Source organism: Balaenoptera physalus (assembly GCF_965194825.1).
Source record: "Balaenoptera physalus genome assembly, chromosome: 10".
Taxonomy (NCBI): Eukaryota; Metazoa; Chordata; class Mammalia; order Artiodactyla; family Balaenopteridae; genus Balaenoptera; species Balaenoptera physalus.
The window spans coordinates 103,759,964-103,774,013 of NC_138889.1; the positions used below are offsets into that span (position 1 = coordinate 103,759,964).

Here is a 14,050-nt window from a genome sequence, read left to right on the forward strand (position 1 = left end):
GCTCTCTCCCCCCTCTCTGTGAGCTCCTGTAGGGCAGAGGATAGAGCTGTAGAGAACTGGAGCTGATCCGACACCAGCCAGGGGGTTGGGGACGCCGAGGGCAACAGCCAGTGTGTTTATAATGTTCTGGGCACCGGCCAGTGCTTTATAGTCATTATTTCCCAACCCTTTAATCTTCCCGGCAGCCCCCTGGGGGAGGTCTTCCCACAACCCTTACACAGAGGAAGAAGCTCGAGCTCAGAGGGTGAGGTGATGGCCAGCAGTGTCGGCTGGAATTTGCCTTCAAGGCTCTGAACTCTGAATCCACACTTGGTCTGTCCTCCACTTGTGTGTAGCCAACTCCTGGGGCGCAGCCCCCAGCTGTGCCTCTTGCTAGCTGTATAATGTTGGGCAATTCTTAGCCTCTCTGAGCCTCAGATCCCTTGACTATAAAACGAGGATGATAATAGTACTTCTCTCCTAGCATTGTTGTGAGTCTCCGGTAAATTAATTTTTATAAAGTACTTACAACAGGGCTTAGTACATAGTAAGCACAGTCTGGGCCTCAGTTATTCTTATTTATTGATTATTTAGTCCAGGTCCCGTGGCAGCCCCGAGATAACCACAGGGGCTGGCCCGGATTCACAGGCTTACCCCTTCCCTTGGCTCCTGGCTCCCTGTCTCAGACCCTCTCCAGAGGTGGGTGGGCGGCTTGGGGAGGGGACAGAGGGGCAGCAAGTCCTGCCAGAGAACCTGGCAATGGCTGAGGGCACGGAGAGGGAATGAAACGCTGGGGACTGTGCAGGCTGGAGGGCGAGCTCCTGCCAGGACCCACACACCCTCGCACACTCTCAGGTGCTGAGGTCAGGGTGGGAGCCACGCCGCCCTCAGAAGAGCAGAGCGCTTATGGAGAGCCGGTCTCCAAGGAGTACACTCCAGCCCTTGGTTCTGCAGCCCCTCCCTCGGCCCCTGACCCTCTTGGCCCACATTCACGGGTCTTCCCATAGCCCCCCACAGTCCAGTCTCTCCCTTGCACCTGCTTGCTGCTGCTAAATCCAGTTCCTACCCCAGCCCAGTCTGCTCCATTTGCAAACAGAAAGGGAGAGGGGAGAAAATGAGGACTGGTGGGGGGGCGGTAATCTCCCAGGGGGAGCAGACACTGCCACCAGCCAGGGGGTCTGGGTGATCTCATCCCCCCAACCTCCTGCGTTACTGTCACTACCCTTCCTCCAGCTCTGTGGCCGGCGCACCCCAGGCTTTCTGCACTGAGCAGGAGATGGTTCGTGTCTCTGGGACGATGAGGGTTAGGGCCTCATTGCAGCCTCCATCCATTCTCTGCTTTGGGTTCTTTTCAGCAGGGGTGAGGCCAAGAGGGAGGGGAAGGCAAGAGGTCACACCAGGGCTGCAGAGCTGGGAGGTCTGGAATCATGGCCCTCACCCCCGCCCTCAGGGTGCATGTCTGGTAAGAAGGACTCATCTGGGGCAAGGAAAGGAGATCTCGCTCTCCTGATGGTCTGTTCCCTGCCAGCAGATGCTCAGAGCCACCTTCTCTGGGGATCCAGCCTTGGTCTTCCCTGGAGAGAATCAGGTGCCCCTTGGAGGGCCGCATGCCTGTCTATACCTTCATCACAGCAGGCAACTCACTGAATTGGACTGAGTCGGCTTGTCGATCTTCCCATTAGACAGAGACCCTCAAGGCCTGTGACACTGCCATCATATTTGTCTCCCCAGGTCTAGTGCCTGGCACACAGTGGGTGCTCAATAATTGTTGAGCAGGGACAGAGCTCCTGGCTTCGTGGCCAGGAGGAAGTTTCATTCAGTCAATTATTCATTCAATATGCATTTCTCAGGCACCTACTATATACCAGGCACCTAAAAGCAGATGGGAAAATTCAAAAAAAAGAAGGGAGGAGGAGGATACGTCCAAAAGGGAAGTGGGTCAGATGCAGAGAAGAAGGAGAGGTGAGAATGGCAAGGAGAAGTCCATGCCCCTTCCTTTTTCTCCCTGATTTGGGGTTCTTGCTTCCAGAATCTTCTGTGACGGTGAAAATGAAGGACTGGGAATCTCGAGAGCTAATGCTCCTCATCCCTTGCATCGTTCTGGGAATTCTCCTTCTTGTCTCACTCAGTTTCATAGCCATCATCCTCTTGAGAATTAAAGGAAAATACGGTAGGTGCAGAGTCCCAGGAACCACGGGAAAGGCCCAGGTATGAAAAGAAGCAGACCTGAGGCACAGTCCTCCCAGGGGTACATGAGCCATGGGGAACCCCAACCGGAATGGAAGCGATCCAGCAATGGCCACCCAGCCCTGGCCCCAAGAAGCACCTCCTGATGGGAAGGATTTTCCCAGCATGCCCCCCAGAAGTTGTCCACAGGAGGACCGGAGTGTGTGTGTGTGTGTGTGTGTGTGTGTGTGTGTGTGTGTGTGTTTGAGGGCGTTTGGGGATGGGGGAGGTGAGGAGGGAGGTGTCCCCATGAAAGCAGAACCAGGAAGACTGGAAGGTGCCAAAAATGACTTGTAGAATCTCTGCCTCCCCTTCCTCAGCCCTCCCCGCTATGGTGAACCACCAGCACCTACCCACCACCACCCCAGCGGGGACCACAAGCTATCAAGAGGTTCCCATCACCATCGCCAAAGAAGAAAGTAGGATGTCACCCACCCTGGGGGTGAGGAGGGCGGGGGAGGACAAGAAGGGAATATTTTCCAGAGGGTCAGTACTGCATAGGTCAAAGCAGTGCCCCAGCTGGAGATGAGACCTGGGCCAGCCCACGAGTGGCTGTGGGACCTTGAGCAGGTTCAACCTCAGTCTGGGCCTTGATAGGCCGATGACTTTCCAGTGCACTCATTCTAGAACTCTAAGCTTTTGAATTCTGGACCAAAACAGGCCCAGGACATTTTGGACCTTGGTTCTCAAAGGAAAGCTCTGTTCTGCTAATTGGTCAGTAGGTTTGTAACACCATTGCCTTTTCCAATGGTCTGCCCAATTAGCCTCCCTGCAAAGCCCCATCAAGATTTTCCTGGAACATAATTTTATTTCATATTTTCCGAGTCAAAAAAAATGGGATCAGTCATCCATCTTTAATGATACATCAATGCATTACCTCTTGAGAGTCTTGTGAAGAAGTTCGAGTTTAATCACACTGCATTATGAATATATTAAATCGCTTTTATTTGAAAGAGTTCAGTGACACAAAAACCAATACAAAGCTCAGCCATATGTTATAAAGATTCTTAGCACACAGGATATCCATATATTTGAGAAGAGAATATGAACCCAGACCTAGCACAAGAGTAGGCACAGAGCAGCCACTCACTGAATATTATGGTCTAGAGGTTAAGAACCACATTGCCTGCTTCTCTAGGCAATGTGAGAATCTCTCTGTGCCTCAGTTTTCCCAGCTATAAAATGGGGACACTCACCTAGCTACCTCACAGGGTTATTATGAGCATTAACTGAGATAATATTTATAAATGTTGGAATAGTGCCTGGCATGCAGGGACTACTATGTGTTTGTTAAGTAAATAAGTGTTATTTAGCTCCCCGTGTTTGAAATGGATGCGGGGGAGCTTGGAAAACCCAGGCCTGACAGTCTTGTACAAGGTGGGCTGCCTGGCACACTCCCTGCCCCTCTGTCTCCGGTCCCCGCTGTCCACGCTCTCTGCTGCCTCCCTCTGCAGCTTTCTGCCCCCTGCCTTGCCATGCTCCCCACTCTGTTCTCTCCCCAGTTCCCAAGCTGCCCATCCAGGTCCAGGCTCCGCCCTCTGAAGACACGAACTCCAGCTCCGACTCAGACTATGAGCACTATGACTTCAGCAGCCAGCCTCCTGTGGCCCTGACCACCTTCTACAGTGAGTGCCTGGGCCCGGACTCCCAAGGGCCCACCTGCCCGCACCAGGGAGAGGGCCCAGCTGGCTGGGGGACCTGCACTAGTTTGCCCCCTCGGTGACCCCTGCATGATGAGAATGGCATCTCCCTCACTGTGACCGCTGGACTGACTCTCAATGGTCCTGCACTGAAGTTTTCAAAGTGCTTTGTGACCCTGGAGACATCTCAAGCTATTTCCCCTTGGACCACCTTCTCTCCCGTGCCTGTCTGTGGCCGTGCAGGTCTCAAGACCAGTCCCTCGACACTCACCTAACTGTGGCTGCGTCTGTGTGTGATACGAGGCACTCCAGTTCAGATGGCTTCTCGCGTGCTCTCACCCCTTCTGCGTCCCATCCTGCCCCGTCAATCTCACCTCCTCGCCCACCTCCACCATGAGCCCAGTTCGCACTTCTCATCCGGCTTCTCCAGCTCTGCTCTCTGCCTGTTGGGGATATAGAAGGAGGAAAGCCAGTGCTCAGGCAGGGCCCACGCGAGGCCGGGAGGTCAGACGAGAGCAGAGACTCTCACATCTACTGTGAAATCCCTTGGGAGCTCATCGAAACTTCCTGAGCCCCACCCGGGACCTCCTTTATAAGCTAGGATGAGCGTTTGGCTGTGTGTGACACAGACTCCAAATGACATCATCCGGAGAAGTTGGAGGGGGCCCGGGCTCCTTTCTTGCTACTCTGCAGTCCCTAAGACGTTGCCCGGTCCACATGGTCCAGGGTGGCTCACCACCATGTCTGCATTCTAGGCCTTCAGAAGGGGGAAGGTGAGGCGTGCCCTACCCTGTATGGCAGGACGCCAGGGTTGCCCACAGGGCTCCCACGCACTTTCCACCCGTCAGAACTTAAACCCAGCAGCTGCAAGAGAGGCGGGGAGACGAAGCCTCTGTCCTGGGCAGCTATGTGTCCAGATAAAGCCCAGAGGTCTCCTAGTACCGGGGGCGGGGCAGTAGGATGGATACTGGGGACAGCAGCCATCTTTGCCCCACCTGCGGAACCAGGGCCCCTGGGGGGCAGTGTGGATGATGCCACTCTGCGGGGCCGTGGTCCAGCATTTGGGAGCCACAGAGATGAGTGTCCTTAGAACCTGAGATTCTGAGTGCAGGCATGTAAAATGCAAGACCGGGGGTCCAAAATCCTGTGACACTGAGACTAAAAGTCAGTAGTAACACATTCAAAAAGCTGACTCCCAGATTCCAGACTCTCAAGTTCTTAAGATGCTATGCATCTGCACCGCTCTGATTCTGAAACAGAGGTACCGCAGAGCCCAGGATACAAAGATTCCAGCCCCTCGGCTTCACTCTGGGAAGGCTCCTCAGGGGCAACATCTGGCCTTTTCCTGCCCTGAGCTGCCCAAGCAGAAGAACTCCCCGTATTCCCTTAAGTGGCAGGAGGGACAGCTGGGGCTGGGGAGGTACAGGGCACTGGGGTTTCTGGCCAGAAGCAGCCTGTCCCCAGGCTGGTTTCAGATTGAGGCTCGGGGTCTGCCTGCACTAGGACTTGAGCCTGGGATCTGATGAAAAAGACTAAGCCGTCAGGGTTGCCCTCCTGCCCTGTTCAGCCTCCCGAATCCCACAGAGCACCAGCCTCTGCTCCGGGCTCCCCAGACAAGGAGGTGGAGCCTACCCGCCTCCTTCCTCACCGCCGTCTCTGCTTGTAGATTCCCAACGGCACCGCTTCACGGATGAAGAGGTCCAGCAGAACAGGTTCCAGATGCCCCCCTTGGAGGAAGGTGAGTCAGGCTGGGGAGGGACGTGGAGGGTGGTGATTGGGGTGCCAGCCCCGCCTCCGGACTTAGCAGGTCACTTGCCTTGAGAAGCATCAGCGCAACCTCCCTCAACAGGTCCTTCCTGACTTTAACAATTCCCATTGGCAGTAAGTTCTTTCTCAAGTTTAACCTAAAGCCCTCTTGCTGCACTGCATCTTCTTTATCATGATTCTCTCTTTCAGGCCCAGGACTCGAAGAGGTGCATGCCTCCCAGGTCCCACCTGCCAACCCTGAACACCGCATTGCAGACCCCCGCTCCACAGGCCCTCCGCACCACCCAAGGAGCAAGAGTGGCTCCAGCACATCTTCAGGGGAGGAGTACTGTAACAGCCCCAGCAGCAGGCTACCTCCGTGGAACTCTCAAGTGTTTTCTTCAGAGAGGAACCCCCTGCTGGGGCAGCCCCTGAACTTGGAGCTGGCTGGCTCCCAGGCAGCTTTTCCAGGTAAGGCGGGCCCAGGAGGATTGTGTGCCTTCTCCAGCCTCCCATCCTATAGCCGACCTGGCCAGAGGAAGCGTAAAGCTGGGAGCCCTGAGCCAGTCTGAGTTCAGGACTCTAGTCCCAGCTCGGGGGCCACGTGCTGTGTGACCTTGGATAAGTCTCCTCCCCTCTCTGGGCCTTCATTTCCTCAGTTGTCAAGCTAAGGACCTGACTCTACTGAGTCTTGAGGGCCTCCCAGCTCTGGCACTTCGTGAACTAGCCTGGCAGAGGGTGACTGGCTCTGGGGGTTTCCAGCAGGGCCCTCGGCTGATGACAGCTCCAGCACCTCCTCTGGAGAGTGGTACCAGAACTTCCAGCCGCCACCCCAGCTCCCATCTGCGGAGCAGTTTGGATGTCCAGGTGCCAGGGGCAGGGGAGGGGGTTCTGGGAGGGGTCACAGAGAGGGACTGGTGGGTGGATGTATGGGGTAGCTCTGGATACATTGGCCCACGGGGGAAAAAAGAGAAGTAACGGGATTTTTTAAAGCAAACAAGAATATGAGGAGGTAGGGAAAATGGATGTAGGTGGGGCAGAGAAAGATTCAAAGAGAACGCCTTGAGAGGAAGTGAGCTCCCCATTAGTAGAGGCATTCAAGCAGAAGCAGCCAGATGGCCCCTTGGGGGAGACGGTGGCATCAGAGGGGCTCCCGGCACTCGTGGACTATAGCCCTGAACCACACAGACGAGGCTATGCCTTCAGAACTGACATTCTAGTGAAGGAGGTAGCCATGAGCAAGATTGTAAGGTGGTGTCGCACAGCATCCCGGGGGAGAGGAACGTGGACCCAGACCTGCTCAGCTCTGTCCCTGCTCAGCAGGCGCAACGACCAGGCCTCTCACTGACCTGAGTCTCCCGGCCGCACAGGGTCCCTCACTCCCCAGCCTGACTTCTCCTCCAATGAAGACTATGATGACATCGGAGCAGCCTAGCGTGGGCCCGGCGCGGCTCTGTGCGCTCCCTGTCTCCGGACTCCGGCTCTGCCTGCTCCCCCTGCCCTCCCCCCACCCTCCCCCTCATGCCGCAGGAGCTGAGAGTCCTCCCCTGGAGACGTGAAAGGAACCTCCACACCTAGGATGGCCCAGCCTCCATCCATCAACAGAACCTGCCAGCACAGCCCTCCCCCAGCCCCAGACAGCAGCCCCAAGGAAGAGGTGCTGCCTCTGAAAGGGGCCGAGCTCTCCGCCTCAGGGGTGAACAGGCAGAGTCTAGGCCACTGCTCGGCAGGCCGCGTGGAAGGTTTGAACTGGAAGATTCCTGAGGCCCCTTCCGACCCTCATGTGTCTGAGGCTTTGGTTGCCCGAGTCTCTGACGGCTCAGGGCCCAGAGGTGCTCTGCGAGGGGCAGGGAGGCCCCATGTGCAGGGGCCGTTGGACGGCTGCTGCTCTGACAGGTGGGTGCTGGGGCTCAGGCTAAGCTCAGGTTGGTACCTGCACCCGGCTGGGAGTCCAGCCGTCCTGGGCACAGCCCAGGATGGCACAGGGAGCAGGATGGCTGCCCCTCGTCGACCACCCGGGGCCTGAGGCCAGCCCTGCCTCTAGAGAGCCTCAGAGCCCACCAGGGACACAGCCCTGATCTGCAGTGACCACTCCTGGACAGCAGTCCTTATTCTGAGCTTCCAAAGGTTTACAAAGACGGTCCCATCCAGCCCCGCCAGAGACCCAGAGTGGGGCTCAGTCCCCGTGGGGCAGAAGCACAGAGATGTCTTCCAGGAGGGGCCCAGAAGCTGCACTAAGCCCCGAGTCCCCATCTGTCTGCTTGGATTGATGGGATCTTCCCCAACGAACACATAAATATCAGTGTCACTCCTAGAGCTGTAACCGTGTCCAAGGCAGCCTCCAGGGAGAGGCCTGAGGGCTCAGGGCCAGCTTCTGGTGTCCTGCTCTGAGTATCCCGAGATTAAACCAACTGCGGAATGAAACTGGGGGTGGAGTGACAAGTCTTTGAACTCACAGAGCCCAGGCTCTGCCTCTGTGTGTGTGTCTGTGTGTGTGTGTCTGTGTGTGTCTGTGTGTGTGTGTGTGTCTGTGTGTGTCTGTGTGTGTTGGGTTGGAGGCAGCTCTATCCATCAAGGTGCAAATGTCAGGGTGAATTGGAAATGTATTGAATACTATGGCCCGGCACCATGAAAAATGCTGGGGATGCAGCAACAAGAAGACACAGGGCCTGCCCTCCTGGAGGTGATGGACAGATGCCTGTGAGTTCAGCACCCCCTTCCTGATCTGCCAATGAGCCCTGGATCAGCGGGGCCAGGGTTGCTGCGCTGAATGCATTTTGACCTGGGCCTCCAAAAGCTTCTGAGGCAGGGGAGGGTGAGTAGATTTTATCTCAGACCTGCCTGGAAAAGGCATTGATCCCAGGTTGCTCAGAGGCTGGGCTTTTAGCCTAGCTGCACCAGCCAATGCCCAGCTCTGCCTGCAGGGAGAAGGCTGGGGGTCAGGTTTCCTCTGAGCCCTCCCAGAGCCAGGGATGGTGGAGAAGGCCACTCAGTGGATCTTGCCCTGAGCAGTTGAGCAGGGCCTGTTTTCCGTTCCCCTGTCCCAGAGGTGCAAAGAAAGCTGGCACTCCCCAGGGCAACCGTCACAGGATGTGGTCGCCCTGTGATGGGGCCCCCTCCTCCGGCCCTCTGAACCCTCCTGGGGCTGTGGGGGATTCCTAGGGGAGGAGCTAGTGCTGGGGTGGGCGGGATCAGACTCCCAGGGTCTGTGGGATTTGTGGAAAGCCTTTTTTTTCAGACAGCCAGGGTTCAAATCCCGGCTCCACCCTGTCCTGGCTGTGTGGTCTCTGGCAAGTCACTCTACATCTCTGAGCCTTTGGTATAAAGTTTGTCTGTAAAGTGCACACAGCAGTGGGTTAGAAGCTTGGCAATAAGTGTTCCCTCTCATTGGTAGATGAATCAGTAGAGGCAAGAGATCTCCATAAAAGGAGAAAGGGGAGAAGAGAAGACAGCAATTCATGGGGTCTTAGCACATTGGTGCTGGAGGAGGTTTGTCTCACTCTCATTTTACAGAGGAGGACGCTGAGCTCTGGCAGGGGAAAGGACTTGTCCAAGGTCACTCAGAGAGTTAGTAGCCGATTCACAATTTGGCCCTACCCCTCCCCACCTTTGCCCCTTGGGAGTCAGACAGGGAGATGGTGACACCCTCTGAGTTCTCCCTCATTTCTCACCAGAGCCACCTCCCCATCCCTGGGCCCCTCTGTTCCATACACACTGAGAGAAAGTGGGGAAACTCTGAGACCTGTCTCCCTTGCTCCCTCCCAGCCCCCAGGCAGCCTGGGACCACCAGGGTCACACACGGCAGGGGACTTTCTGAGGGCTGGCAACCTGAACCGCAAGGTCTCCTGCCAGAGCTATCCTCCTGGGCCTGGTGATGGGAGCTGCTCCCAGGGAAGACCTTTCCCCCACCTCTACGCCTCCAGAGCACTCAGACCATTCCTTACGGAGCCAGGCCCTGAGCTGGGACTGGAGAGGCTGGGGTGAATGACATCGCTGTGACCGGAAGGAACGGAAGCCCGGCAGGGGAGTTACAATCATAAGCGGTGTGCTTACCCTCCACTCTTTAGGGACCTTGCATTATATATGCCTCAATGATCTGGGAGAGGAAACACAAAGATGTTAAATGGATGCGGCAGCTGAACCCCGATTTCAGAAACACTGATATGGGGGAGGGGCTATATCTGAAATGAAGGCGCTCCAGCAATTTTCCGGCTCTGCGAGTGCAGTGAGAGAATGAAGCACAGGGAATGCATGGGGCCCACAAGAGCCCCTGACCCTGCTGGAGGCAGGCCATCCTGGAAAGCTTCCTGAGGAGGTGATGCCTGAGCTGGGTCGTAAAGGATAGGTAGGAGTTAGCTATGGGAGTGGAGAGGGATGGGCATTCCAAGTTGAAGGAATAGCATAAGCAAAGACAGAGCAAGAAACCAGGTGTCTTTCAAGGTAAAGGGTGGTCCAGCCTGAGAAGAGGCTGAGGACAGCCAATTCTCACACCAACTCTATTTCATAGGTGAGAAAACTGAGGCTCAAAGCGGTTAAGTAAAACGTCCAAGTCACACAGCTAAAAAGCAGCAACACTGGGATTTTAATATGTGCCATCTGGCTTCAGAGTCTGAGCGTTAACCATGGCATTTCCAGTGGAAACCCATCCCTGTCCCTGTGCCCACTGGAGCTACACTGCTGGGTACAGAGCCCCAGCCAGCTCTGAGATCTGGAGACAACAGCCTGTCTGTCCACCGACAGCACAGGCAACTTCTGGGCGCTCAGATGCTAAATTCAGGGATGGGATAGCTCACTGCCTGGGCACTCGTATGCGGCCAGGCTCTATGCTGGCCCTGGGGCACGGAGAGGAATGAAACCTGGCCCTTCCCTGCGGGAGACAGATACAAAGACCAGTAACTGCAATATATTCCATGGGTGTGGTGGTGGTGACCATGCTGGTGATAATGAGGACAGTGAGTGGCAATTACTATGTGCCAGGCGTGTATTATTTCTTATAATCCACAAAAGAGCTCTCTGAGAAGTTAGTATCCTCCCTAATTTATAAAGAAGGAAACTGAGGCCCAGAGAGGTTAAGTGACTAGCCAGAGGTCATGCAGCTCGGCAAGTAGTACAACTTTTCTACCTAACTCCAAAGCCCAATGTGAAACCACCACACTGAACGGTGGGGGCGCATCATGGGCATATTGAAACCACAGGAACTTAAGTGTATCTACTCAGCCACAAAAGAGAAAGAAAAAGAACAACTGAGCCCATCAGTGAACAAACACCCAGGAAGAGAGACGAGAGATGGGAGCCGGGGCTCTGTTCCCTCAGACCCTGAGAACCATTCACTGAGTGGGCATCTTACCACACCGGATGGGATCTTGGTTATTAATGATTCACATTTTTCATATGTGATGGGCTTGAAACACAAGCCCATTGCTTCATCTGGCTGCTCTAACTTTGGAGGGAGAAACATCTGGTTGGAGGCAGCACAGGACAGACTCAACTACAGGAGACTTCATAAGGAGCTTGCATTTTCTTTTCCTTCCTTCCTTTCTTCCTTCCTTCCTTCCTTCCTTCTTTTGTTCCTTTACTTTCCTTCCTTCCTCCCTTTCCTTTCCTTCCTTCCTCCCACCCTTCCTTCCTTCTTTTAAATAGTAAATATATTCACATGCTTCAAAACTCCAAACAACTTACAAATGTATATCATTAATATCTCGTTACCCACCCATCTACCCTCTCCCCTCTCTTCCCCCATCCCCAAGTAAACACTTATTTCTCTGATGCAAACACCAGCAAATAGGAATACCTCTTGCTTCTCCCCCACCCATCCTTATACAAAAAAGGGCATTCTATCCACATTCCTAGGCGCCTTGCTTCTTTTCACCTCTCAAGGGATTTTCAAAAGTAATGTTGACCATATTCAAGTTTTGTCCCATGTGCTACCCAAGCGCATAACCTCTGCCTCATTCAGGACTCCAGCACATTGTACAGAGTGCTGTGTGGACAGAGGGGAAGAAGCCACCAACTGCCAGAGTTTGTTGGAGATAGCATGACAAAGAGGGAACAAATGAATAGGCTATTGAAGGATGAATAGGAGTTTGCTGAACAGTTGTGTGGTGCATGTTGGCTGAAGCCTGGGGCTGGGCAGGGAGTGCATAAGTGGGAAAGGTCACTGCAGAGCATCTCAGAGGGTCTGTGAAACTTTCCCAGGAGTTTGGTCATTGTTCTAGAGGCACTGGGGAGTCATGAGTAGTTTCTAAGGCAGGGAACTGATCTGATGAGATGGATGCTCTAGAAAGATCACTGCTGCAAAGTGGAGGTGGGTTTGAGGAAGGCTACCTGGGAGGTGGCCATGGAGCACTGGTGGCCAGGACTGGAGAATGGGGAAGGAGTCTAAGATTTGGAGAGTGATCACATACATGGGAGGTGATTTCCCAACACAGCAGCCTCCAGCCACGATGGTAATAGGACAGTGACATTAATAATAGCTTCCATCCCTGAGTACCTACAACGCGTCAGGCACCGTTCTGGGCGTACCACAGGTACTGACTCATTTGTGCTCACAACAGCCCTGGGAGGTATTATTATTATCGCCATCTTATGGTGGAGAAAACTGAGGCTTGGGATGCTTCTGAGTTTTTCCCGTAGCTGCCAGCTCATCACGGTGTGGCCGGGCCCTGCCGCTACTCCACGTGGGCTCCTGAAGTGATCAGGTCCACACTGAAGTCTCGTTTCTGTGCTTACAAATCGGAATGCCTAGCCGAGCATCTTAACTGCTTCTCAGGCCCACAGTTCATCTGTGTCCTCCAGATCTGGGTCAGCCAGGGATGAGGCCACTAGGAGACTTGGGCAGGATACCCTACTAGGGTCCCCGGCTCCTGTCTGCTCTTTGGGCCGCATTGACGCGGTTCCAAGGCTCTGAGACCACTCCCAGGGGCACAGGCTCAGGCTTCCCAGCCCTGGCTGGGCATCGCCTACTGGTACCTTTTCCACTAGAAACCTCACCTCCGAGGCATATCTGCCGAGCCGCCGCTCAGCTCCCCATCCCTCCCTATCACCCCACCTGTGGTTTCCACTTCCGCCCCTCCCTGAGACCCTCTCGGAGGTTCTGGAGACGGGCAGAGGGGACTGGAGCCCCGTGCGGCCACTCGGCGTGGATGCCTCTTGGCCGTGGCCCCAGGCCCTCGTCCCCACTTCACGAAGATGGGATGGAGTCTCCAAAGCGGGGAGGAGCTGGGGAGACCCATCAAGGAAGGGATGAGTTCAAAGCAGCCTCAGTGGAAAGTTTATCTCCCACCACATCCTTCAGCTGTTTACCAGTTTGACGGGGTTCTGCATCCTGACATGAAAAGAGGCTCACCCCTCACCTCCAGCATCGAGGAAGGACCAAAATAGCAACAGAGGAAGACAAAGAAGAGAGAGACAAAGGGAGAGGAGAGAGAGTGTGTGTAATGAGACAGAGGCGGATAAGAGGAGGCAATGCCGGTCTGAGCAGACAATGGAACAGACAGCAAGGCCCCACCAAGCTGCCTCCCTCCTTTATCTGTGCTTCCCCGAGCCAGGCGCTGTCCCGAATCCCTCACACCTGTGGCCCCACTTAATCCTCACACCCTCCTAGGGCAGTGAGGTATCCTAATTTCCATTGTTTTCCAGGTAAGAAAAGTGTAGCCCAGAGAAGTCAAGGAACTAGTTCAAGGTCACCCAGCTGCGACCTGGGAGCCAGATTCTCAGCCAGTCAACAGGGCTCCACACAGCACGCAGGAAGGGGAACAGAAAAGAAAATGGGAAGGTCAATGCTGGAGAGCAACGGGGATAGGACGGAGGCCGAGGGAGATTCGAGATGCATCCTTTCTTGGGGAAGGATTCCTCCCCGACCCCGCCCCGAGGACCGCAGCCCATCCTGGCTGAAGGCAGGTGCCCCTTCCTGGCTCCCTTTCCCCCGCCCACACACCCGGCCACCCACAAGTGAAGAAGGAGGGGGAGCTGCCCCCCAGGGCCATGGTTCTGCTGGAGATTCAGCTTCCTTCTGGGGGACTGGTTCCCAAGCACCCTCCCTGCCTGTGGGGTCTCCTGCCCTGCAGGCTGAGCAGAGCTAGGCCCACAGTCTCCCCTCCACCCTCACACGGCGGGCAGAGAAAAATGATCCATGTCCTGCACTCACGAGCACGTTGTCTCCCACGGCCCCCCAGGCCGTGTGTCGCTCTCCCTCCGGAATACACGAGCGTCCCGCAAATCCCGGTCTCCCCTCTGGGGCGTGGCCACCCCTCCCCTGGGCCTCACTCAGACTCCCTAGCCCCACATGGAGGCCAGTGGAGGTGGCTCTCATCTGAGGATGAGATGCTGAAACACCCAGGGGTCAGTAACCACCACTACCCCAGCTCTTCTGCGCAACCTGGACACAGTGACGCCCTTTGTGTCACCCTTGTGATGGTCACCCTCTTCTTCCCCAGCCCCGTGGCCCCTTCTGTGGCAGG

General features: G+C 55.4%; 1 protein-coding gene across 2 annotated transcripts in view; it reads left to right on the forward strand.

The window, feature by feature from the left end:
- CD6 (CD6 molecule) overlaps window positions 1-13,469 on the forward strand; it is a 47,098-nt gene extending 33,629 nt beyond the window's left edge. Inside the window, exons 7-13 of one of the 2 annotated variants that reach the window (XM_082476102.1) lie at window positions 2,009-2,149; window positions 2,526-2,624; window positions 3,708-3,830; window positions 5,512-5,583; window positions 5,802-6,062; window positions 6,354-6,458; window positions 6,962-13,469. In XM_082476102.1, coding sequence (XP_082332228.1) covers window positions 2,009-2,149; window positions 2,526-2,624; window positions 3,708-3,830; window positions 5,512-5,583; window positions 5,802-6,062; window positions 6,354-6,458; window positions 6,962-7,026 — 866 coding nt within the window. In that variant the 3' untranslated portion in view covers window positions 7,027-13,469. Of the gene's footprint in view, window positions 1-2,008; window positions 2,150-2,525; window positions 2,625-3,659; window positions 3,831-5,511; window positions 5,727-5,801; window positions 6,063-6,353; window positions 6,459-6,961 lie in introns of those variants that run through there. The other variant, XR_014267813.1, reaches the window with a different exon arrangement.
- The last annotated feature ends 581 nt before the right edge of the window (window positions 13,470-14,050 follow it).